Raw genomic sequence first — 27200 nt, forward strand, 5'->3', positions numbered from 1 at the left:
ACCATCGGAATCAGCAGTATCCCCCAAACACGCAGACGTAAGGTTTATGAATGTGCAATGTAGTGAGCCGTAGTTATCCTGCAAAATGTCCTTTGGTTGAAAATTCCATTGAAATGAATGGGGTATTTGAGCTTTGATTATAGCCCCACCTTTTGGCCAAAGTGCACCAAATTTTTCAGGTGTCATCAGGGCCCCATGGGGAACAACTGACCCAAATTTGGTGTCAATCGGACTTGTGGTTATGGACACATAAAATGCATGTAAGTTAATGGGATTTTTTTTTACGTCTTTAATATGCTATAACAGCGCCACCTATATTTACACCATTACACCATATTTGGGTCAACTTTGGTGCACGTAGTAAGGGTACCATGCTGAAGAATTCGGCACTGGTTTCATGTCAGTGTGAGTTGTGGTTATAGAGGAACAATTTTCCTGGATTAAATAGCGCCATCTAGGGGCGAGTTGCACCAAATTTTGCGCAGGCCCTCAGGGGGCGTCCCACATTAACGCTCCAAATTTGGTGTCCATCGGCCATTCCAAAGCGAAGATATGACATAATTTCCTGTTAGTAGCGTTTTTCACAAACGTTTGATAGCATATAATTGCGACATTTTTTGTCAGATCAAAATTTCCTCTACAAACTTTCATCAGCTTGGTCCAGAGCTTATCCGTGCCAAGTTTGGTGTCGATCGGACTTGTGGCTTCAGAGGAGTTAATTAAAATAGGTTTTTCAGTTTTCACGATGTAGCGGAAAAAAAAGTTTAGGCGGAAATGGGCGTGGCCTATACCACGAGATTCAGCTCGATCCCCCGAACGCATGGATATAAGGTTTTTGATATCCGCCTTCATAGGCGGGAGTTCCAAGGCCAAACGCGTTAACCTTGCTTAGTGTGCGGATTTTTGCGCCTGAGTTACGTGCAGTGAACTTGACCTACCCTAGGAGTTTCGCGACCCTAGCAGTTACCGTCTAGGCCGCAGTATGAGTTTTATGCACGGAAGAATAAAAAATAAATAGAATAAAAATAAATAAAAACGAGAACGAAAACAATAGGGTTCCCAGCCGCTTCGCTGGTACTGGGAACCGCGATGCCTTGGACCCCTAATGAACACATACACACATACATGAATAACTAAAAACAACATTTGTAGATAGTAGCCAATAGTGCAATGGAGCAGAGTGTTAGATGCTGGAATAAATATTTTTGTGCAGATATTTTTTACTTAGATAAATGATATACAATATACAGTATACCAGGAGTTTTCAAAGTCTGAGACTTTGGGTCTCCCCACAGACAAAGCTTTGGAAAAGGCACCCCTCACTTTCCCTTAGTTACTTGCTTAATTTCGCTCACTTTCTGGATGGCTGTGAGATCATGATTATAGTGTTGAATCCCATAGACACTCAACAAACGAGCCTCGACAGCCTAATGTGGCTGTCTGACGTAACTTCAAATACATTAAAAAAGTCTGTCCTATAAGCTTCTGACTCTGTTAAAGTGTTCTCAAATCACACACGTAAGATATACTATATGATCTCATGTTGCTAACTAATGTAATAACTACTGTGCAATATTGTTTCACTTCCATTCACTGAGCCTCACCTAAAAACAGGAAGCGAGCCGCAAGTCCGTCCCCCTCCGGCCGCGTCAGCGGTACGTAGCCTATTACTCATTTCACATTTCTGTTTTGTTTGGTTGTTCATTTGCTCTGTTTATTGAACGCTTGGTTCTTAACTCATTGCTTTAGGGTGATCCCTGGAAACACACCATACAAACCAGTCATCAGCATGTAACGTAACGTGCTGACGTATTTATAGAAGCTGTAGTTGCCTTAATGTTGCATCGGTTTAGCTCAATGGTTACTTCGTACTCTGATGTCCCCACTCCACAGTCCGCGGGCTGAGGGGTTCGACCATGGGCGCTGTCCGATGTTTTTTTTTTTTTTTTTTTCTTTCTTATTCTTATTCCCTTTATACTTCTGTAAACTCAAAAAACACTAATCTGCACTGATAATTAATATATAACAGAAATGTATTACTTTATTAGCTACTGTAAGGACTCCATTCTGAGAGACATTCCTGGTCAACAGATAAAGCTGTCATGAGCAATGTTTTATTTATTCTATTCTATTTATTCTATGTTATAATGTATTAGGCTACATAGTATAGGTCTATATATAGTTAACTACCGGTACTTAAATGTAGTTTCTTTTTTTTCTATTCTTTTTTTTTTTTATCAGGGTCAATGCTTACTAATCAACAGGATAGGAAGGACAACATTTTCATCAGTAGAGGCTCATTGTTAATAGGCCTATATTAAGTGCTTGTGAGAGGATGGACAGACCTTCATTGATTATTTTATAATTTTATTTATTCCCATAGATTAATTTAGCAAGCAGTGTGGCCTAATTGTCACCTCCAGCACCAGTAACTATATTATTTATTTTTGGTCTAAAACAAAACACTCTCTATGTTCAACTCACTGGTGTAGTCATATGTTTTATGCATAAATATCTTGCTTTAAAAGTGTAGCCTATTGTATATCAGATTGGATAATGTTTTCATGTGTACTTTGGTATGTTTTCCCAAATAAACCTGATAAACTGTAGGCTGACACGCATTGGTTTCCACAATAAACTTATTCTCTGGAAGGTTTCAGATTAATGAACCGGTGGTTGATGAGTGAGTTATTACCATGACATGTATTTATTTAAAAGGGATTTAAGCCAGTCTTTGATGACTTGGGTGACTCAAACTATAATGGTTAAAATGATGGGTCATGATTTAGTCGTGAATCCTCAGTGTTTTCAGACCATGTTGTTCAAATTGTGGACCAGATATGCCAATCAAAACTCGAGGTTAAGGACAGCATTTTGTTCTGTATGGCAGCGTATATGGTTGCATTATGCAGGAGTGTTTACTGGTTGATTACCACCAGTAGGCTAACAGTTTTATTTCAAAATAGTGACATCAACACGAAGACAACATATTTCTTTTTTGGCTTTATTATAAATGTTATAAACGTCACTTGCTTGTAAAATATAGGCTAGCAGTCAGTAAACAAACAGACCAAATCTTAAACTGGCTGTTTTCAGGTCAGAGCTACGACATGCCACGTGATCTGTAGGCTACCTATTTCAATACAGGAAGCGAGAACCTGTCCATCCTCCTCCAGCCGCGTCAGCCTACGTTTCACTCATTTAACTTATCTGTTTATTTGTTAATTTGCTCTGCTTATTTAATGTTTCTTAACTAATTACTTACTTCTCAGTTGAACCCCGGAAGCAGACCATGCAAGCCAGTCCTCGGCATGTACCGTGACTTGCTCGTTATTTATAGAAGCTGTGCTCATGAAGTTGTTGCATCGGTTTAGCTCAGTGGTTACTTCTATATCGACTCAATTCTATAGTCTGCGGGCTGAGGAGTTCAACCACGGGCGCTGTCCGATGTTTTTTCTGCTTATTCTCTACATACTTCTGTAAGGCTCTTCGTCACGGAACTACGAGCTAAAAGGCCTATAAACATAATATAAAGTTATGTATGTGGAGAAACAACCCGCTATGGTCGTGTTAACAAAGGAGCTCAAACCCACACCACGAAGAATCACATGACTTTAGTAAGAATGTGCTTTGCCCAGCATCATATACTCCGAATCTGACTAAAACAATAAACAAATCCGAGAAATTTCACTGTGATTTACTCTCCCGAGAAATAACATTTCACTGTAGTTGTTGTTGTGCAGGATCTTCTCCAGTAGAAGTCGCTGTAAGGATGCTTCACATTTCACTATGGATATTTCCCATGGTGTTCTTATTGTTTCACCACTGGCATAAAACTCACTTAAAGTGAGGTAGCTCTGTCTATCAAAACTTAATACAATTACCTGAATTAGGCACATTTTAAGCACAGAACCCAGTAATAGGCCTAATTCATGTTTGACAGTTTTAAGGTATTACGTTTATTTTAGGCAGTCCATAGGCATATCCGGTCTATAGATTAAGCTGTCTGTCTATTTTCCAGTTGTAATTATGAGCAATGTTTTTTCTTAATTGGATGGGCATTTCTATCCACTGGCTGTATGTGGCCTTGCAAAGCTAGATCTAACTACTGATTTAATTGGACTACTACACTGCTAGATGTCGACTACTGGTGTTACTAGCCTACATACTCTGACCCACAGTAATGAAAACGTAACTTTAGTGGGAGAGGCTACTAATACTAATATTAAAATGTTATTTAATATATCATTTATTTTGTTTTTTTTTTGTATTTGTCAGGGACAATGCACACTCATCAACAGGACCGGATGGAGAACATTTTCATCAATAGTCCCATAAGTAGTTGTAGTAACCATAAAAAAAATTACCAAAGCTTATAAAGCTAACATCTGCAAAGGAGGGTAGGGTAATAAATCTGATGACAAAATATTTACAGAATAAATACTTAGTGTTCTCAGTCTTTTGCCTCTGTAGTTGTTATGCCGCTCAATATCCGGTAGATGGCGCACTAAGATCACAGATAAAAAAGACCAAAACCACCACAGACAATAATCAGAGTCAGAATCAGAATCAGCTCAGGTATGTGTACACATACGAGGAATTTGACTCAGGATTGTACATTGCTCGTGATAAACACAATAATAATAAATAATGGCCTCTGAGGACAAAGTGACTACTGATTTCTGCTTCGGGTTTCTCAGTTAATAGCTGTAAAATATTGGCTGTTTATGTTATAAATGTTACTTGTTTGTAAAATCCATTGGATATATTGTAATCTATATAACCAATTGCTATATGTTTATTTCTGTTTAGCTGTGTCTTTTTGCCTATATGTGTATTTTCCTCTAAATTTGTTCTCTGCAGGTTAAGTGTAGGCCCCTTGAGAAGTATATACTGACAACCTGATTCACATTCCTTTTAGTGTATCAACATACTTGGCCAATAAAGTTGATATTTATTGATATAGTAAAAGAAGCATATAGGCTATCACTGAGAGACGTCACTGAGATGACAATAGGCCTAATTATTTCCACACGTTTACATTATCGGACAGTACCCAGTAGATGGCGCCACAAGATTACAAACTAAATGAAACGGTACAGCTGGCCTAATGCACATTGTGGGTCAAATGAAATGTAGCCTGTACCTGCTCAACTGAAATCCCTTGAGAAAAAAGAAACTTCTTTACGTTTTTAAGCGATTAAAATAATGAATAAAAGATTTCCAACCATTAGCCTAGTCCCTTACCACCCTTGATCCACCCACGGCCACCTTCTAATTCCCGTGACACTGTGTGCGGAGTAAGGGGTCACGGTCAGGTGGTTGAGCGGTAGTTCAGAGAAAGTAATGGCTGTCTTCCTGTCGGACAATGGGGTGAGCGAGGCGGTAGTGGCGGATGAGACCGGCTTAATGCTCCGTGTAATGCATGTTAATGTAACAGGCACCGAGGGACCGCCGGCCGTAGTGCTTTGGGATTATTTATCACAAAACATTTGTATTCTTCCGTCGGAGAACGGTTGATCCCGGATAGCTGCACACTAATCCTTCACTCCGTTAATTAAAAAGAAGGGGAAAGCAATGGAACTGGTGGTGGTGATTTTTTTCTTTCCTTTTCCAGAAATGTAATCATTTCTGGAGAAGCTTAACCATCTGCTTGAGGTTAAGTCTGCAAGCAGATTGTGTTTTCTGCTTATTTAAACCTGGGGATTTTAGTTTTTTTTTCCTGAAAAGGGGAGGAGGTTGCATTTCGGGTTGCTTTTTGGAGAGATACGTCAGGGCACGTTTTTTTGTGCCCAGGGAAAGTACAAGTGATATTTATTATATAACATCTTATTCCACTGTGAACATTTTAGCATTGTAGTTTTTGTTCAGAAATAGGTCGTGACCTTTGTTACCCATCTCTTTTAAATACCAGACTGGACATGAATTATACAGAAACCCCATTCCCTGAGTCCTAGAGTTGTTATTCTCTTACTTAGTTGAAAAGTGAAATGTCACAAACAACCACTATTTCCAAGTTAAAGTATTCCCACTAGCCCTGTTTGATGTTTTTTTTCCAAGTGAAACAACATTAACGTTTCTCACAGAGGACCAACCATCAACACAATTTTCGACAGAGGATGCTGTCCTCGGGTTTTGCGGGAAGTTCAACAGAAAATGTAGCGTATAGTGAAAAAGAAAATGCTGCCCCTAGGAAGTAGAAATATTTGTTCTTTTTCTCTCATCTCCTTCTCGCTTTCCCCCCTTCTTTTTTAGTAGCTAACAAGCCCAGCGCTGCCCGGGGGCCAAGGCCATGTCGTCAGTCCCAAGAAGAGACTTTCAGATTTCAAGCCACCGTTTTACATTAGGATGCCACTCGTGTCTGTCTGGAGACGAACCCGAATTCACAAAGGCATCCTTCATTTCCCCTCCCACTCTCTCTTTCCCCTCTCTCTGCGGTTCAGTGGTTGTCTAACTGACCAGGATTAACAGGAAAAAGATTAGATCAGAACAAACATGTGCCGCACTCTTAAGAGGCCCGGGTTGTCCTCTTTGTCCTATAACAACTATAGTGCTCAGTGCTAGTACCTTCATCTACTGAAGTCACTGGGTCCTCGAAAACATTTTTTCTGCCATCTCCAAATTGGAAACACATCACCTATGGGGTATTTACCTAATCCCAACTGTAATACCTGATTAGAGACAAGTATGATTAAGGTTTTATGACATTGCTTTTATGTTGATTATGTTGATACATGTTTAGGCCAACTTAAGTGATTTAAAGTCGTGTAATGCGCATTTGTGTACCGATCCTAACCATCACTGTAATCATTTTAAGCTCCAACGTGTAGCTCACACTCATTTAAATATTGATTAAAATGGAATATCCTGACCCATCAAAGATTCTTTTTGTAAAACCCAATTTCGTGTGTGATGATTAATGAATGGGGCTGTTTTGCAATGTGGGCATTCATCTTCAAAGGGCTCTCATTAAAAAGCATTATATAATCCCAGGAGCCTACTGGCAGTGGCCACTGGCCCATCTGAGGCAACGCGAATGAGTGCTGAAGTCTGTGTGTTTATGTTTTCTGCATTGCAACACGTAATAGAGGAAACCCGGAAGAATAGTTTATCCTTTTCTGGAGCTATTTATAATAAGCTAGTTATAATAAATCAGAGTAAAATAATGTTAGCTACCACTGCCAACCTGGGCTTGTAGGGCACTGTGGTCACTATGACAAATGCGTGTCCATCCTCATCTGTTAAATGCAGCCTAGAAAACGACACCCACAACACAATTCGTCTCTAATCCAAATCTGGCTCTGAAATCTGGTGTCAAACTTACGCCTTCTCGTCTCTTTAATGGGTCAGAGGAACAGACATGAGGATGGGAAAGGGTTAAACGTCTACAGTAATTAGACTCGCACTTCGCGTCGGTGTCCTCCAATACGGAGCTGCGAGAAGCTACACCCACCCACCCCCCTCTCTCTCCGTCTCTCTCCGTCTCTCTCTCTCTCTCTCTCTCTCTCACACACACACACATACACACATACACATACACAGACACAGACACACACACGCCTCCCCACCAGCTCCTCCGAGTGTCTAATACACTGGAAAATCAAAGCTCGAGCCTCCCCCGTCCACACACTATCGTTGTTGCGCGTGGAGCACAACAGAGAGGGAGAGGTGCTAATACTCTCCTCTCTCTCGTCCCCTCAGTTTAACTATACAGTAAAGTTATCCTGACACACAGATGTTACAAACTTAGATCTGCAGATATTTTTTTTTTCATCTGGGACAAGTTCTGCTTTTGTATGTACTTTTTAACGGCATATCTGAATGGCTTTATGAGGCGAAAGATGTCTGGGTGAGGTGATTTTACGCACGCCGCTGAAATGGATCACAGACTCTCCAGAGGCAGCTGGGTACCGGTGACTGGGCTGGTTATATGTCTGCTTCTGTGTGCGTGTGTAGTGGACCTGGTTCTTGCGCAAATTCGGTACTCCATTCCCGAAGAGCTGGAGCACGGAGCTTTTGTGGGCAACATCGCCGAAGATCTGGGCTTGGATGTGGGCAAGCTGTCAGCCCGTCGGTTTCGTATAGTCTCCGGCGCAAAGAAGCAGTATTTAGAAGTGAACTTGGAGAACGGCATTCTTTTCGTCAACGAAAAGATAGACAGAGAGGAGCTGTGTGAACGAAGCCCCAGCTGCTTTTTACACCTACAAGTGGTAATTGAAAACCCATTAGAACTGTATAGAGTGGAAGTGGAGATTTTAGATGTGAATGACAACTCCCCCAGTTTCCCATGGAGCGAGTTTAATCTTGACATCACAGAGTCGGCTGCGCCGGGCTCATGTTTTCCGTTAGAGAGCGCACAGGACCAGGACGTGGGCACCAACTCTCTGCGCTCCTACCAGCTAAGCGCAAACCAGCACTTCATACTAAACATCCAGACGCGCAACGATGGAAGCAAGTTTGCCGAGCTCGTGCTGGACACCCCACTGGATCGTGAACAGCAGAAAAAGCACGAAATGGTTCTGACTGCCTTTGACGGAGGGTCACCGGAACGCTCTGGGACAGCACTAATAACTATTACAGTGTTAGACGCAAACGATAACGTGCCAGTATTTGACCGCTCAGTTTACCGGGCGAGCCTGGTGGAGAACGCACCGAGGGGGACGCTGGTGCTGAAGCTGAATGCCACAGACTTGGATGAGGGCTCGAATGGGGAGGTGACCTACGCATTTAGCGGTCACGCTCCCCTGAAGGTGCGCGAACTGTTCAACGTGGACCCCTACACGGGTGAAATTCGAGTGAAGGGCGTTGTGGACTACGAGAAAGCCAGTGTATATGAGCTGTATGTGCAGGCAAAAGACAGGGGACCCTCGGCTGTGGCAGTGCACAGTAAAGTGCTAGTAGACATCCTGGATGTGAATGACAACGCGCCCGAAGTCATCCTCACATCAGTGTCCACTCCCGTCCAGGAAGATGCGCCACCCGGCACGGTGATAGCTGTCATCAGTGTCATGGATCGGGACTCGGGAGAGAACGGGAACGTTGACTGTCAAATTCCGAGCAACGTCCCCTTTCAGCTCCATTCATCTTTTAAAAACTATTATACTCTGGTGACAAGCGACTTTCTGGACAGGGAAACGGTGTCCGAGTACAACATCACTCTCACAGCCCGAGACCTGGGCTCTCCATCGCTCTCCACCAGGAAAACAATCGTAGTTCAAGTGTCTGACATTAACGACAACCCCCCGCGGTTCTCACAACCTTCATACACAGTGTATGTGACCGAGAATAACGCCCCCGGCGCTTCCATTTGCTCTGTTTCTGCATTTGACCCTGATTCTAACCAGAACGCCTATCTGTCTTATTCTATTCTCGAGGGTCAGATCCAGGGCATGCCCGTGTCCACCTATGTCTCAATCAACTCTGACAACGGCAATATCTACGCACTGCGCTCTTTTGATTATGAGCAGCTTAGAAACTTTCAGATTCTGGTTCAGGCGCAAGACGCTGGTTTCCCCCCTCTCGCAAGTAATGTCACAGTCAACGTCTTTGTCTTAGACCAGAATGACAATGCCCCTGTTATTGTATCCCCGCTACCCAGAAACGGCACCGTGGCCACAGAGGTGGTTCCGCGGTCAGTAGACGCTGGGTATCTGGTTACCAAAATAACAGCGTTAGACGCGGACGCGGGGCAAAACTCCCGACTGTCCTATCAGGTGTTGCAGGCTACAGACCCGGGGCTGTTCAGTGTGGCCCTGTACACGGGCGAAATCAGGACTATTCGCCGGCTATTGGAAAAAGACGCAACAAGGCAAAGACTGGTAATATTAGTCAAGGACAACGGGCAGCCGCCGCTCTCCGCCACCGCCTCTATTGTCCTCACAGTGGTAGACAGCGTGCCCGAGTCCCTGTCAGATTTCGGAGACCTCACACTCAGCCCACAGCCCCCCTCAAACCTCGCTCTTTACTTGATCGTGTCACTGAGCACAATATCTTTAATATTCCTGGTGGCTATAATCGTGCTGGCTGCGGTCAAGTGCTACAAGGACAGGGAGACCATCAGCGGGTACAACCTCCCCCCGTTCGCCTGCTGCTGTTGCGGGGGGTTTCAGCCCGAGCCGCCCCCAGAGGTGTTCAAAAAATCGAACCTCAACCTGCAGATTTCATCCGCGGCCAAAGTGCCCACGAACTGTATGGAGGTGAATGGAAACAGCAGTCTCTCCCAGTCGTATTGTTACAAAGTGTGCCTGACTCCGGAATCTGCCAAAAGTGACTTTATGTTTCTGAAGCCGTGCAGCCCCGGCAGCACACCGAGGAACAACGAGGCGAAGAGCACAGAAAACTCGTGGAACGCGCAAAGCCGGAGCGCATCTGTGAACAACGGAGCAACTACTCCCAATGAGGTAAGGTGAAATCAGCGTATAGGATATGAGACGCGAGAGTTCGGCTCTTCATCCAAATCCGCATGTCTCACTCACTGCCACAACACACTCCATCTCACTTTTCTATCTGATAAGAATCTACACGGTGACATTCTCCCATGAAGGTCAAATCACGCATGCCAGACAGATTCAAATTCCACTTGAGCAAAAACTGAGCAAACCCTTTTCTCTCTCTCAGTAAGTGTGTTGCACACTGCGTTGTCTCGACTGTTTTTGTGGGTATGGCAATAATTTATCCTAATTGTGCAGCCCGTGGTGATGTTTGGCACCCGGGAAATGAAATGAGACGATGTGAGATTACATTTTAATTGACATGTTAATGAAAGTGTCTTGCAGGGAGCATATTTTGTGCGCACACCGTGTCTTCTCATCTGTATGGAATGAAATGAGACATCAATTACTGTGAGAGAGGAAGAGGGGATGTAGTTCAAGTTGACTACTCTATTCAGTCTTAATAACACTCCCAGGTGTGTTCGTTTTTTTACAACAACAACAAAAAAGAAAAAAAATAAACGCAGAAAAAGCTTTTAATAATAATTCCTGAACTCAATTATAACAGTTTGTCACCTGCCAGATTTAAGTCTACACCACCCAGAGTCACTGCTTCGTACCTGCTTCCAGCACATCCACCTGAGTTTGAACAAAAAGTCAAGGTTATATACGAGACGGACAAGGTGAATGGCAGTTTTCATCTGCCTTGGGTTCAGGCAATTCTTGTTCGACCACTCGGGTTTGCGACACGCCTTCTTGTTCTCAAACTAACAATAAAGGACAGACAACCTCACTAACTGTGCCTCAAGGGTACAAGCACGGCCGAACCATTATACTATATACAATGTGGCGTTTCGCAGAGGGGGAGAGGGGGGGGTGTCCATTATTGATGAAAAATGGCAATTGGCCGGTTTTGGGGAGACAGGGGAGGACATCAAGAGGGGATGCGAGAAGGAGGGGGTGCAAGGACACGGCTGGACCGACACGTGGGCCGCCTGTCGATCGGCCCCAACGTTGTCCTCTGAATGTCAGGAGGGGGGGGGGGATGTGGCTTCATATTTGTCGAGCAAGGGTGGGGTGGGGGGGTGTAATTGAAGGAGGGGGAGGAAGGAGACAAGGAGAAAGGGAATTTACGGAGGCAGGATGTCTACACCAGTGTTTTCAGATTCTAATAGACGGGACAGTGCGACAGCAGACTGTAAATATGTGCTTGCTGCTGCTCATCGTCGCCTCCCTGTTTTCATTAAAACGCAGAGGGACAAAGACCCACAGCCATGATACCAGACTCCAGGCAGACTGAGATATGTTAGCTCGGTCACTGGCACATACACCTCTGGCCACAAGAGGGATTTCGAGGTCACGGTGATTGTTCTGCCTGCAGCTATGCTCCTTCAGGAGAAAGTGTCCTTCCTGTCGTTAATTGCTTCCCGTAATTCACCCCGTGGAGTCCCTCAGCGCATCCACATGAGTCGTCTTGAGGTCGTCAGTGACACATTCAATCTCAAAGGCAGATCGCAGTCAAACTATTTGAGCATTACACAGAGCAAGCGCATATAGCAACTGCTTAAACTGACGAATCGAAGGCGAAAAGAGAGATTAAACAAACATTCAAGCGAGTAAGACACGAAGGACAGGTGCGTGCACGTGTTATGCATGCTATGCGTGTTGAGCTGTCAGGTTATATATACAGCTGCAAGGACCACAAACTTTTCAAGGCTCTCTGTGAGACTTTTAATTAAAAACCTTGCTCGAGGAGCATCAGGCAAATATTAATGTAAAATGATGCATAAAATCCACAAAACAATGACGTGTGTAATTTTCTTAATTTCCTCCTTGGCACGGTTTTCTTTGAAGATTAAAATCATGTTTCGTTTCATCCCGGTGGGGTTCTAATTGGTTTTGTGCGATGTTGGCGAGGAGTGTATTTTGAATACCGATTCTAATAATACGCTTACATCTCCTTGTTAACAACTTTAAGTGAATTAATAGAGCGTGGAATCCATACCACGCGAGTCAGACCCGGAATAAATATCACTCGGGTGCTCTCCTTCACCCCTCCCGCTGCGCCACAGAGGATAAAAGCAAAACTAAGTGACAGGCGAGTGGTAGCTGAAGGCAACGGCTCCTGCTCTTAAAATGCTGTTCTGCCAACCATCCACAGGGCGGCAGGCACGGTCCATGTGAAAAGAGTCCTGTCTCCATTTCAGGACAGCCACAAAGACAGACTGCTCCTCATGTCAACTATCACTGACCTTTACTGATGCAAGAGGATAAACGTTTGTTTTCAAAACTTGTTTTGAAGAGAGAAACTTCTCAGAACAGACCTGGACAGTGTCAATGCTCTAACATGTGGCTTTACATATAAATGTTGACATTTTTATTAAGTTGAAATTAAATTCTGTCAAACCCTTTGTTTCTCCTGTAGCTGAAGCAGCCAAATACAGACTGGACTCTTACAAAGAATCAGAACTCCTCCATTAAAAGGTATCATTTTTTACCTTTGCATGTTGTAAGCCCAATATATATCAACCATACATTTTTCTCAATGTCACCGTGTGTCCAAGTAGGATGCTCACATAATCAGCCTAAGTACACAACCTGTATAAAAATCTCTCATGCCAAATGGATCGACATTTTGAATTTACATACAAGTAAAGTATGTTGTCATTACAGACTAGTATCTTGTTTGCAGTTATAACTCTATCAACATGGATGGCACCCTCATGCGTAAGGCTATGCACGCAGACCCAGAAAACTATGTCACCTCCATGGCCCCTGGACAATACTGGACCTGGGGTACTCAGATGAGAGGCGTGAAAGGTAAGAGAGGCCAAACTACACACATTTAGGGTTACATGTTTTTACAGTATGTAATGTACACCCACAGGAGTACTGTAAACAATGCAGCATACCTCCATGCTTTTATTCAATGACATTCTTCCTTTGCTGTTCCCTTTTTTGTTCTGTTGATATAGTCAATAGTCTATTACCTCATCTCCACTATCACTAACATAAGCAGAGGTATATTCACACTCATCAGTGTTTCTTTGGTTGTATGTCATTCTTTATTTCCCAGGTTGCAAATCACTAAACTTTGTTTTAGAAAAGTGCTATGCAAATATAAATAACACGATAAGTCAGTATTGTATACTGAAGTAGATGCTTCTCCTCTCCTTTCTCCTTATCAACATCACACTACAGATTACAAGATGTCTCCTTCAACCAGTGGGGTTCCCTCTCGCCCCTGGACTCCTCGGTGCACACCTCCTCCCCAGCAGCAGCAGCCATCAATCCCCTCCCACCCTCACCCACACCCCCCACCTGACTACCACCACAATGTGTACATCCCAGGGACACCATCAGGCTTTTGCACCCTGAGGCCCACAGTACAGCGAAGTGAGCTGGACGTCCACAATTCCTTCTCCACCTTTGGCAAGAAGCGACGTCTTCAGATGTCCCCCCAGGGAGAGGCTGCCATTATAAATAATGACCTGTACAATGACTGACTTATCAATAACTTGTCTTAATGGATTAAAATGATGGATAATCTCATATAAAAGCAGAGGAAGAGACCTTTCAGTACATAAATTAATGAACATATGACTTACAAGTCACTGAGTAAGAGAAATAATGAAAGAACAATACATTTTGGCTAAAATGCTGAAGGAAACTGAAGTCTGATGGCTATTTATGTTACATGCCACTGCAACATGGCCAATGTGTGCTTCTGCCTATTATTATCATTATTATTATTTAGACAATCAAACTGGAGCAGCAATTACATCCAAAATGTTTTGAAAGAGCATTAGTGCACAATACTTTTGCACATCCTTATGGATTTATATTTTTGGTTTTATGAAAAGAAAAAAGTGTTTTCTTTTTTGTATGTTTGTTTGCCAACAGAGCTTGTGTGAATATGACCAATAGTATGATAATGTATATGCAAGCTGCAACATGATGCAGACAGCTGTAAAGACGGGGGATTTTCTCCCACACATGTACTGTATACATTTATGAAAATAAAGTATTTTTTTCACATGGTCTTTCTTATGTCTCTTAAACATGCGCGTGTGGCTGGCCTGCTGTAATTAATTAATGAAGCTCAAGACCTAACCCAGCCCATGCGCACGGACACGCGCATGCAGTCAAACACCGACAGATTGGGTCGACATGCATAAAGCATTTAGATGTACGTTTCCTAGATTTATGTTTAATTAGCTTGAGTCAATTATTTTGGGGTGAAAAAGTTCCACAGCTACTCTTACAAGGGTGAAAAGCTTTTCGCCTTGGTAAGCTGTTTTCCACGGTGAGGAATAAACATAGTAAAATGCTAACATATGCTAATTGGAGTGCTTGCATTACCATTTGCCCGCAGAGAATAGTGGGGTTCATTAACTGAACAAACAGAACCTCCTCTCTCGAAATATCACTTTAATTAAGACCACGAACACGAATACAGGCGCCTGGGGAAAGGGAGGCTCAGCTTCAAATGCCACACCTGAATGTGAGCTACAGGGCCTGTGACTCCTCTCTCTTTGCCCTTTTACATCTTACTTCTCAGGGAATTAGTTCCTACCTTCAACAGATGAGAGCTGGCCACTGGCTAGAAATGAGCAGGGTAATTAGGTCGTTGTATGGCTCAGATTTAAAATAATTCCGTTAATAAGGAAACGGGTGCCCGTAGAGAGCATGGAGGGGAGAAGGCTAACCTTCTCTGCGGTAAGGTGACCCATAGGGACGGCTGAGGGGGCAGCCGTATTTAGGTCAGCTTGGCTTACTTTCAGATGAGTGAGAAATGAAGCTGAAATAGAGTTGTAGGATTATTCTTACTCTCTGCTAAAATAGCTACTTTAAAGTTAAAAACAATATTTTAGGATCATTAAACAAGACGTATTCAGACACATCAAATTAATCTACACATGGAGACCAAACCAAATAGGCTCACACAAATGAGCAGTTGGTGAAATTGTAGTGCTGTGATTGGTGAAATTATGTTCATAAAAAGTTATAAAATCTCCCAGGCTGTTCCGTTATAGCAACGTGATACAGTGCAACTCGAGTCACTTCACATCCTTTGCCCATGTTGGTCATTTGCTCTGGGAGCTGTCCGTGGTCATGGTGCTGAAAGTGTTTTAACCAGTGTTTTTTTTAGCCAGCTGCAGATTCTTCCGTGGACCATTAGAGGGCGCGCCTGACACTTTAAAATCGAAACTGGTGCAGTATGTTGGATTTGAATGTTTTGGAGGAACCCCTCTTCCTCTCCTCTCCATGACACATACCCACACAAATACTAAACCCATGCCACCACTGACACCTATAACCCACATGTCTGCACGACTTATCTGTTTTTCCAAAATAGGGCTAATAGGTGAGAATTCACATACTTTAATTTAGTAAAAGTAACAGTGCAACAATATGAAAAACAAACAAAAACTGTTACAAGCTTGCATTAATTTTATTTAAGTAAAAGCATTAAAATAACAGTCGCAAAATGTACACAAAGTGTTCCCTATGCAGACAAACGGCTTATAATAAATAAATATATATGTGTAAGTATTATACAGTATATTATAAAGTTTATTAAATATCATCCTATAATACATATTACTGGATTACCGATGCATCTGTATGTTGCAGCTGCTGGTGGTAAAGCTAATTTGAACTAATTTATTGATCGGGTACTTATTCTATAATGATGCATCACATTTTATAAACTGATGTTATGTCCTTATGTAACATATTAATCTGCAAAAACAGTTAACTGTAGCTGTCATATACATTTAGTGGTGTTAAAACTACAGTATTTCAGCCTGAAATGTGGTGGAGTACAACTATAGTGTGGCCTTAAATAGAAAAATGAAGTACATCAAATTCGTACTTGAGTAAAGTGCCTAAAAAAGTAAACCTAGTTACATTCCACTACTGCTAGGGCTTATAAAAGAATAAATACTCGTGACCATGCTTGTAACCCATTTAGGTGCCAGCACGAGCCACTGTAGATAAATATGGCTATTAACCACATTCATACAGTGTACCAAGGTTGTTTTCTTAAAATACTGATATTATAAATAAATACTGAATGGAATTATATTCATCCATGCGGTCACAATATATGCCTTTGATGAGCATGTGCACCATTTTCCAACACTGACTTGGCAACAGATTTCTCCAGCAGAGGGCATCGTTGAGTAAGAATCACTGCATGCCAACCAGTCTTGTGTCTTCTGTACAGAGTGTGGGGCAGGGAGGTTACAATGACGTAACACAAAACAATCTGACAAAACAATCTGACAAAACAATGGGGGGGGTCTTAATCTGTTTAAGTTGTTCTGCTTGCTGTAACAGTAAACTATTTACTAATGATTTTAGCTGAGCCACAGTAGTAAAATATGGAGATGTGACATGGGCAGATAATACAACTTGGAATGTAGCTGAAGAGTTTCCTTGACTGATAACTGATTAGATATTGGTGACTAAACTGTTCTTAACCTATAATATTATCCCCCAGAAGTTTCCTACTATGTTTTTGTAACATTCATAACTACTAAAGTTGTGCCTTGTTTGTGTGGCAAGGTGGACCAGGAAGGGGGGAATTGAATGAAAGCCAACCTACAGCACCTAGGGAATTCCACCCCAGGAAATATTATTTAAACCTAGATTATTTGAAGGAGAATAAAGACAAAAAGGCACACAGGAACATTACTGATGAGGTAGGGGGTGTTTCAAAATATACCAAAATGTATTTTTAATAAGCAAGAACAAACAAATTGGGACTGAAACTGCTGAAAGGAAATGTAAAACAGAAAATAACTATGATAAAATGCACTAGGCGACAGAGGCAAGGAAAAACTTCCTTTTAAGAGGCAGAAACCTCGAGCAGAACCATGGCTCAGGGTGGGCGGCCATCTGCCTCGACCGGGAGCAGTGGTCTAAAACAAGGAGGAACCTGCAAAAGCAAGGGAAACAATTAGCCAGGCTCAACCTTACTGTGTTAAAATACATTTAAAACCATGAATCTGCTCACCACCACTGAGATGGGACATGAAGATATAACAATCAGCGGTCACAGGACAGGAGAAAAGGAGGTTCCTACCAGTGTCAAACAGCAGGTAAGTCACATGTCAAGTTGAGACGAAAAAGATGTGCATGAAAGTATTCCTTTCACATACCTGGGCAACAAACACCAACCATAACAGGTACAGATCAGGAAGCAAAGAGAGAGCAAGGGAACGTCTCGGGTTACGTATGTAACCCTGGTTCCCCAAGAAGGGGAACGAGAGACTGCGTTGGTTACGACACTATGGGAACGCCTCTAGGCGTAGCAGGTCTGAACGTGAATGAAATCACTCCAATCCTATTGGTTTGTTGCTAGAACGGTAAGGTGTGACGGAATAACCGGAGGAGTATAAAGCACACCTGTACACACTCATCATTAGCTTAAACTATGAAGCAGGCGCTTCAGGCGGGGAGAGAGGTGCAGCGGGTCGACGCAGTGTCTCGTTCCCCTTCTCGGGGAACCAGGGTTACATACGTAACCCGAGACGTTCCCCTTCGAGGGAACTCGAACTGCGTCGGTTACGACACTATGGGAACGAGATACCCACTAAACCGTGCCGAAAACCCCGCCTGCCCCTGTGTGCAATAAAGTGGCACGACTAAGAGGAGAGCGCAAGAGTGCCAGGTGCCGAAGGAAGGTCAAGACTGTAAAACCGAATGAATGTGTGCGGAGTGGCCCAGCCAGCCGCTACACAAACATCCTGCAAAGAGGCCCCGGAAAGGAGGGCTCGAGAGGCCGCCATGCCTCTGGTAGAATGAGCCCTCACAGCCACAGGTGAAGGCAAACCGCGCACCTGATAGGCCAGGGACATAGTCTGAACAATCCAGTTGCTAATAGTATGTTTGGGTGCAGGGAGCCCAGCCCTGGGGGACCCAAAACACACTAGCAGCTGGTCAGCCTTCCTCCAACGGGAGGACCTCAGAGTGTAAATACTCAGTGCTCTGACAGGGCAGAGCAGATGAAGTCTCCTGTCCTCCGCCGTCACACAAGGTGGAGGATGAAATGCCTGCAGCACTGTGGACCCTGCCGCACAAGAAGGCACTTTAGGGATGTATCCTGGACGAGGGTGCAGGATAGCCCTAATATTCCCTGGGGCAAACTCCAGGCTTGGAGATCCCCCACCCTCCTCAGAGAGGTGATAGCAAGGAGAAGGCCATCTTGAGGGTCAAGTGCTTAGCCTCAGCTGACTCCAGGGGTTCAAAGGGGGCCTCAGCCAACGCCCCAAGAACCACCGCCCGATCCCAAGTGGGAACCTTGGACCAAGTCGCAGGTCTCATCCTCCGGGCACCACGGATGATCCGTGTGGACGGGGTCCTGGAGCTGAGGAGGGTCTCAACTGCTCCGGCTGTTAGACCCGCCTCTAGGTACTGTGCCCCCTCAGGGGCCAGACCCACAGCCGCCATACGGTGGGGCAATGGTGAAGAACCCGGCCCAGCACCTGGGACAGCAGGTCTCTCCTCTGAGGGACCTGCCACGGCGGGCCGTCCAGGAGCGACATGATGTCCGAGAACCACACCCGGGTTGGCCAGAACGGGGCTACGAGCAGTAGGCCGACATTGTCCTGGCGGACCCGCTCCAGAACCCCGGGAGCAGAGCGACTGGGGGAAAAGCGTACAGACGTAGCCTCGGCCACGAATGTACCATGGCGTCCAGACCCAATGGGGCTGGAGGAACGAGAGAAAACCATAGTGGGCAGTGCGTAGTCTCTTGAGACGCAAAGAGATCCACATCTATGGGGCCGAACTCTGCGCACAAGAGCTCCACCACTTCGGGGTGAAGTCTCCATTCCCCGGGCCTCAGCCCCTGCCCCTAATTCTGCGTTCCCGGGAGATACATCGCCCTGAGCGATAGTAACCTCTGCTGGGACCACAGGAGGATCTGACGCGCCAGTCTGTACAGAGGGCGCGAGCGCAGACCGCCGTGGTGATTCAGATAGGCCACCACCGCTGTGTTGTCGGAACGAACCAGGACGTGGTGGCCTTGGAGATCGGAACTCCTTAGAGCCTGGAACACCGCCAACATCTCGAGACAGTTGATATGCCACTCGGACTGATGCACCTGCCAGGATCCCCTTGCAAAGCGGCCGCCCATGACCGCGCCCCAGCCCGTGAGGGAGGCGTCTGTCGAAATGACCAGCCGGCGACAAGACCCTACCAGCACGGGCCCCTGGGACAGGAACCAAGTTTCCTACCAAACTGAACGAAGACACTTGCGCGTAACCCAAATCAGACGGAAAGGATTTCCCTTCTGGGAAAAACCCTTGGTCCTTAGCCACCACTGCAGGGGTCTCATGTGCAGCAGTCCAGATGGACTCAGCCTGGACGCAGCCGCCAGGAGACCCAACACTCGTTGAAAGTGTTTTATAGTGATGGCATGGCCTAACTTCACCCCTTTCACGGCAGCTAATATGGTGTCGACACGTGCCCGACAATTATGCCCGCATCGTTGTCGAATCCCATACTACCCCTAGGAACGTAGTCCGTTGGGTGGGCGCCAGCACACTCTTCTTTGCGTTGAGCCTCAGCCCTAAACGCAGCAGATGAGCCAGAACGGCATCTCGACTGGGCTAGGGTGAGCCAGTCGTCGATGTAGTTGAAAATCCGGATGCCCTGGAGCCTCAGCGGGGCCAGTGCTGCATCCATACACTTGGTGAATGTGCGAGGGGAAAGTGCCAGGCCGAATGGAAGAACCCGATACTGGTAAGCCACACCCCCAAAGGCGAACCTTAGGAACTTCCTGTGAGAAGGACGGATGGAGACGTGGAAATAGGCGTCCTTTAGATCTACCATGACGGACCAATCCTGGGATGATGAGCATCTTGAACCTGAATCTCCTCAGAGACCGGTTAGAACCCGCAGATCCAAAATAGGGCACAGCCCTCCGTCCTTCTTGGGGACTATGAAGTACCAGCCGTAGAACCGGCATCTCTGTCTGGGGGGGAGACACGTTTCACGGCCCCTTTCCTCAGCAGAGTAAGAACTTCCTGTCCCAACACCGGACCTTGCTCCGGGCGGACCACAGTCCAAACCACCCCGTTGAATTTTGGAGGGCGGGTTTTAAACTGTAGTCGAAACCCATCTATGACAGTGCCCAGGACCCACGGACAAATGTTCGTCAGGCTCCGCTAAGCCTCTGCAAAGTCTGCCAACGGAACGTGTGATCTTCTGGTGGACCCCTGAAGCCCCAGAATGGCAGGGGAGAGCCGCCGAAGATCCACGGTGAGTGAGTCTGAACGCCGCCTGACTGCAGACCCTCGGGGCAGGCAGTACGGCGTGAACTCGATGGTGGCAGGTGCGTCCCGAACGTGTAAACGGCGGGATAACATCACCCATTGCCACGGCGGAGGGGACCTCGGTCGGCCTCCGGGGTGGGTGAGGGGGGTGTGGGAGGGGAGAAAGACTCCGCAGCTTCCCCTAAAACATGACCCCGGATAAGCAGTTGATGATGGATGGATGGCCATGCTGTTGTCTATCTTGGCCAGGTCTGTCTCGGAAAATAGATTTTTAATTTTAATGAGACTTTCCTGGTTAAACAAAGATATAATAAGCACGTTGAGTCGGATCTAATTTATATCCTCCAAAGAGGCCTGGAAGGTGTACAGCTTTATTTGCTTCATTACTCTACTTTGTATTTCTTTATGTTAAAATACAGCGAGTTACACGTCCAGTGCTTAATCCCTGCCCATTACATGTCACACATGTGCTGACAAGTGACGACGTCACATGAAGGAGGTGTGAAGACAGAGCTCATAAACAATATGTGAGGACAGGCAAACCCTGCAGACCAGCGCTGCCCACATGGAAACAAGCCTCCACTCTGTTATCTGTCTGTACAGGGAAAAAGTAAGCTGCAGACTTTGGGTTTATGTTAACTCAGTAGCTGTGCTGACAATGTTAAGAATAAATACTGGACAAATTAAGTTTGTCATTGTGCTCCAGTTTCCATCAATAGGTTTATATTTCTGATGTTTTTAATTTTTTATTGAATATGTCTTACACAAATCAATCGCAGACAAACATCACTGTTGGACGGCAGTACCAAGGATTACTGGGATTATTGTTGTCTTCCATTGTGACTACAGTGACATGTTTTGTGTTTCTCTTCATTAATGTGACCTTGTTATTCACCTTGAGGAGTAAACCAGTGTTTTGTGAGACCTCTCGTTACATTCTTCTGTTTAACCTCCTATTTGCAGACTCTGTACTGATGGCAGAGGGTCAGTTAATGTACATAATCGCTGCTTGTAGAATAACACTGTCGTATCCTGTGTGTGGTGCTCTAACAATGCTCGCCAATGTCATAACAAATATCTCTCCTCTCACACTGGTGGTGATGTGTCTGGAGAGATTTGTAGCTGTGTGTTACCCACTGAGGCACGCTGCCATCATCACCGTCAGAAACACAGGGGTGGCTGTTTGTGTTGTTTGGGCCTTCAGTTCACTCAGTGTTTTTATCCAAGTTCTTCTAATGTTAAAATTTCCATTTGCAGAGCTGGAGAGTCTGCAGATGAATGATTTTTGTGGCAAAGACAACATGATGCTTGACCCAATAGCTGCTGATTATGACAATGCCTTCAATAGCTTCCTCTTTGCAACAGCTGGTGTGGCAATCATTTTTTCCTATATTGGTGTGATGATAGCAGCCAGGTCGGCCTCCACAGACAAAGCTTCAGCCCCTAAGGTTCGTAATACACTGCTGCTGCATCTGGTGCAGCTGGGCCTCTGTCTCTCCTCAACTCTGTACAATCTCTTGCTTTTTTCTATCTCTGTAAACCTAGACAGGATCATATTTGTACGCATTCAGATTGTTATTTATATTTGTACTATCATGTTTCCCAGATGTCTGAGTGCTCTCATCTATGGTCTCAGAGACCAGACCATCAGACCCGTCCTCATGTACAATCTCTGCTGTCAGAGATTCTCACCTTTGCGTTCAGTCGTCCAAACCAAAGCTAAAATCAACAAACTTGTCACTTAAAAGATGGAATTTCTTAATTCCATAATAGAGAATTAGCAATGTTAATTTTTTTTAAAAACAGGTGAGATTTGCTGATGCTCTTCATGATCTGTTTATATAAATATTTACTTTGAAGATTTTTAACACTATTTTGAAGGAACATGAAATGCTGAAATATATGAGTGGGGGGTGTGGGGGTCCTCCCCTGACAATTGGCCTAATTTCCAGCATTCTGGAAGCATTTTCTGCTCCTATTTACAGTGTAAGTGTCTTTATTTATATAAAGGGAAACAAAAATTTTTTGGAAAATGCTCATTTGTTTCTCCTAAATTTACATTGCATTGCATGTTTTCTTATTGTGCAAATAAACCTCAAAATCTCAAAGCCTTTTCATTAGTTAGTTGTTAGTTTTCAGAACATTTGTAAAAAAGTGATTGAGACAAAATCAGATATTTCAAAATGTGGTGGGGACATGTCCTCAGCGTCTCCAATGTAAATGACACTTATGAGTAATGCTAAGTATGCACTGTCCGCTTTTCTCAACACAATGTATCCTACAATTACGTCACTATGGTTAAATGAGGTTTGCTATGAGTATCATGCTTAAAATAACATTATATTCTTCATGTTTATTGAAGCATTCATCATTCATTCATCATTCCCAAGTTTAAGTGACTGAAAAAAATACCAGCTTAGTTGTTATAGCCCTACATTGAGAAAATGCTACCCATACTGCATCATAAAAGACAAGTGAACTTCGTTAAGACTTTGCTATACATGTTTCATTTGCAGAAAGAAGACAAAAGAAACATCAGCTTTTGAATGAATGAATGCTTTCACATTGCCATATGTATAATTTTAGTACATTTAATCTCTCTTTGTGTCCAAGCCCACAGTGTAAATTAGTGGCTCAAAGTTATGTAGGTCTAAAAGCAATCTGATTAAACAGATGTGTAGTAATCATTCAGGCATGCACACAATATCAGTACAATATCAACTACTTTCAAATCACAGCAATATACTACTAACACACAAATACATACTGAAAAATAATTTTTTTGAACTCTATCCATGAGCATAATGTCAAGTTGTTTAAGAGTTGAGTTCAAATTTTTAAAGATAATTGATATTTTATTGATGTGACCTTATCTGTCCTCTGGATCACAGAATGTGGCGAACTCAAAACCTCTAAGTATCAAAGGTGACGTGGATAACACTAATTATCTCATTACCATGTCACCTGTCAGTGGGTGGGATCTATCCGGCAGCAGGTGAAGTTGATGTGTTAGAAGCAGGAAAAATGGGCAGCGTGAAGATTTGAGCGACTTTGACAAGGGCGAAACTGTGGTGGCTAGACGAATAGATCAGAACATATCCAAAAATGCAGCTCTTGTAGGGGGATCCCGGCCAGCAGGTGTCAGTACCTATCAGAAGAGGTCAGAGGAAAGAAAACCAGTGAACCGACGACAGGGTCATGAGTGGCCAAGGCTCACTGATGCACGTGGGGAGAAAATTCTGGCCCGTGTGGTCTGATCCCACAGACGAGTAGAGTGGGTAGAGTACCCAAAAACTGTGCTCAAGTAAAAGTACTGTTACTGTACAAAATGAATTTCTTAAGTAGTCATCAAAATGACTTCTTGAGTAAGAGTACAAAAGTGTTTATGAAAAAATTACTTGAGTAGCGAGTAATCTATGAAATAAACATTTTTGGCCCCAAAATTTGATGTGGCTGTGACTGTAATTATTGCAGCTATTGATGGTCTCTAAAGGTAAAGAATCAACCATACCCTTTATTATTATAATTATTATTATTTATTTGAGATGAAATGACACATCATCTCCTAACCTGCCACATACATAGCAGGACAATATTCCCAGTGTGTATCCATCAAGTGTGATTACAAAATACTACATTCATTAACAAAGACCACACCTGCGAAGATATAGATTTTAAATGGTTTATTGCTTATGATGGAGCTGAGATGGGATTGTATGGAAAAAACGGATCGAGTGCCCGGAGGGTGGGCTGAGGGATGCAGGGATGGGGGAGAGGGTCGAGGGATGAAAAGAACTTCAGATGGAAAGATGTGCGTGGGCGTTTCTGATATCATTTAGATCATTGCGAATGTACGTGAGGTATGCTGTTGAGGACCAGCGGCCAAGGATAACACATGATGTTATTCACGATTCCCTGCCTGCAGATGGAGGAGTCGGGTCCGATGCAGAACGAATGCCCGGTGTACAGTTTGGGGGATATTCCAGATTTGGCAAAGGTGTTGGTGAAACCAGAAGCGTGTGGCTACTTTTCCTGCCTCTCTGATGAATAGAGAGTATAGCTGGCTAGTCTGCAGTCCACGTAGAGATGTATGGGTTCATACTGACTGAAGTAAGAAGTGAGTCAGAAGAGGTAGCTGGATTGTGGTAAACTGGTTGGTTTTGCTGCTTTTGAGGTGATAGATGAGAGTGTCTGCAGATTGTCGGCCATGGTGGCATGAACACTCGGATGATATTGGAGGCAGGAGGTGATGAACTCTGAGCACCACAGGAAGCCAAAGAATGCCAGTAGAAACATGGATGCCCATGTATGGAGTCAGATAACCTGATCTGAGGGTCTGAATGCAGCGGGCTAAGAGGTCTGACGTGAAGTGAGGGGTAGGCATTTTGGCAAGGGACATGGTTCGGCCTTGCAGAGGCCTTTGTTCAGCATGCTAATGTGTAAGTGGGACGTCCGCATAACGACGCTGTTGAGGATGGTGTCTCAGGAAATTGTTACCAGGCATTCTACCTGTGGCGTTAGTTGAAAACGGCGGGACTGCAGTCGGAAAGGGGTCGGAAGCTGGCGCCAATTACTTGAATCTCTGGAAAGACAAAGTTTTTTTGTGGCCTGGGATATGGGAGGCTCGGATGATGAATTGGTGCTGTGCTGAAACCAAGTTGAGCCTCCGCATGAATTGCATTGTGTCTGGGCAATGGGACCGTCCTCTGTCTACCATTGCAATGTTGTAGGAGTAGATTGCAATGGTTTTCTTGGACCATTTAGACCCCCAAAGAATGGCTGCGATAATGACTGGGTACATTTCGTAGATGTTAGAGGAAGGAGAGAGGGCTGAAAATTCAGGCAGACAGTCAGCTGCAAACCCACTACCGCCATAGTGGCTGCCAAAGCCGACGAAAGGGGCAGCATCTGTGAAGAGCTGAATATCTTCTGCCTTGGTGACGTGGTCGTCGTGGAAGAAGGAAACCTCGCTCCAGGATGAAAGAAAATGGTGCCACATTTTAAGCTCCATTTTGCATGCGGCGTCTAGCGTGATGTGGTCATGGAGAAATGGGACAGAAGCGGCTATAGAAAGGAGTTGCGACAGGAAGGACTGTCCTTGTGGGATGATCTGGGGGGGGCGTAGTTAAAGTGGCCTAGGAGTGAGAGATGTTGGCGTTTGGTACAGTGTTGGGCCAGAAGGAAATTGGAAATTAGTAAGGAAATACTGTGAATTTTCTCAGGGGGCAAGGATGCCTGGAGTAACACTGAGTTGAGGGTGATACCCAGGAACTCCAGTAATGTGTTGTGGTCTTCTGTTCTCTGGGGAGAGAGGGACTCCGAGTTTGTGGAATGCGGAAGTTAAGATGTTGAGGCCATGAGATGGCGGCAAAGATTGTGGCGTAACGGTGAGAAAGTCATCTAAAAGGTATTTTTGGGCTGCTCTTACACCCGAAGGTTAGAAAACTGCGAAATAGTAAGCTCCCTTCAAGAGAATGCCCGGGATAGGGACAGGTAATCATCTGGGTGAATCGGGGTGAATGGGAATCCCTTTAAAAGCACTGGTGATATCTGCCTTGGATAACCAGGCTCCTTGCCCTGCGGTGCGGATGAGGGAGATGGCGTGATCGATGGAATCACTGACAATTCGGACGTCAATAATAATAATAATAATAATAATAATACATTTTATTTAAAATGCACTTTACATTTCAACAAAATCTCAAAGTGCTACAGTAGCAGGGGGTTAAAAACAGTTCCCAAAATATAACAAAATCAACAAATAGCAATAAAACACCACAAAAATAAAATTAAAATCATGAGTGTTGAAAGGCCTTTTGAAATAGGAATGTCTTTAGGCCCTTCTTAACAACCTCCACAGCTTGTGGGGCCCTTAGGGTCTCTGGGAGGGCATTCCAGAGCCGTCTGGCGACTGCCTGGAAGGCCCTGTCTCCCATAGTGGAGAGTTTAGTCCTTCGTTGGTGCAGGCAGTAGGTAGAGGTGGAGGAGCGGAGTTTTCGTGAGGCGGTGTGTGGGGTGAGGAGTTCACTGAGGTAGGCAGGGGCAGTTCCATGTATGCACTGATGGGTGAGGACATCATCGTGCCTTCGCCTACCAGCAGCTCCAGGGCGAGATCCCGGCTTAGGTGTTCCGAGCACACAACCTCGACCAGCCACCGTTTGCAAGCCCATTCAAGGTCCAGGCACTCGAGTGATAATCAGAGCTATTGCTGCCTGCAACCTCTGAGCCAGCACTCCGACCGGCCCTCCACTCCAAGTGGACAGTTTTCCAGCTCAAACAAGAACTCAACCCGAGAAACCTCTCCTTCCACCACTCCGACAATAAAGCAAAACTTTTTCCAATACTAACTCTGGCGTGTATGGAAGACTCATCGTTAACATGTGCAAACTGAAATCGATCTGATAAATAGGACTTAAACCAGCTTAGAGCGGTTCCTTTAATGCCAATGAAATATTCCAGTCTCTGCAATAGGATCTGATGG

The 27200-nt window shown here is 44.5% G+C and overlaps 2 protein-coding genes and 1 long non-coding RNA gene across 6 annotated transcripts in view; 2 read left to right on the plus strand and 1 right to left on the minus strand.

The window, feature by feature from the left end:
- Nucleotides 1–7877: 7877 nt before the first annotated feature.
- LOC123957470 (protocadherin beta-15-like) lies at nt 7878–14395 on the plus strand. Of its 3 annotated transcripts, XM_046030295.1 has the most exons (5): nt 7878–10196; nt 10287–10400; nt 12856–12914; nt 13123–13241; nt 13632–14395. In XM_046030295.1, exons 1-5 carry the CDS (start codon nt 7878–7880, stop codon nt 13934–13936), a joined length of 2916 nt encoding a protein of 971 aa, XP_045886251.1. In that variant the 3' UTR covers nt 13937–14395. The 3 variants fall into 3 exon arrangements, with proteins under 3 accessions (XP_045886251.1, XP_045886249.1, XP_045886250.1); XM_046030293.1 differs by having other exon boundaries at nt 7878–10400; nt 13123–13250; XM_046030294.1 differs by having other exon boundaries at nt 7878–10400.
- A 1484-nt stretch (nt 14396–15879) lies between these two features.
- The window catches only part of LOC123957494, a 34550-nt gene continuing 23229 nt past the window's right edge, over nt 15880–27200 (minus strand). For both annotated transcript variants that reach the window (XR_006821802.1, XR_006821803.1), the window contains one exon: nt 15880–17376. This is a non-coding gene — a long non-coding RNA (uncharacterized LOC123957494). The remainder of the gene's footprint in view (nt 17377–27200) is intronic.
- LOC123957488 (odorant receptor 131-2-like) lies at nt 21472–22464 on the plus strand. Its single transcript, XM_046030321.1, has one exon. The coding sequence runs from the start codon at nt 21475–21477 to the stop codon at nt 22462–22464; it is 990 nt and encodes a 329-aa protein (XP_045886277.1). The 5' UTR covers nt 21472–21474.

Source organism: Micropterus dolomieu, linkage group LG19, assembly GCF_021292245.1.
Source record: "Micropterus dolomieu isolate WLL.071019.BEF.003 ecotype Adirondacks linkage group LG19, ASM2129224v1, whole genome shotgun sequence".
Lineage (NCBI taxonomy): Eukaryota > Metazoa > Chordata > Actinopteri > Centrarchiformes > Centrarchidae > Micropterus > Micropterus dolomieu.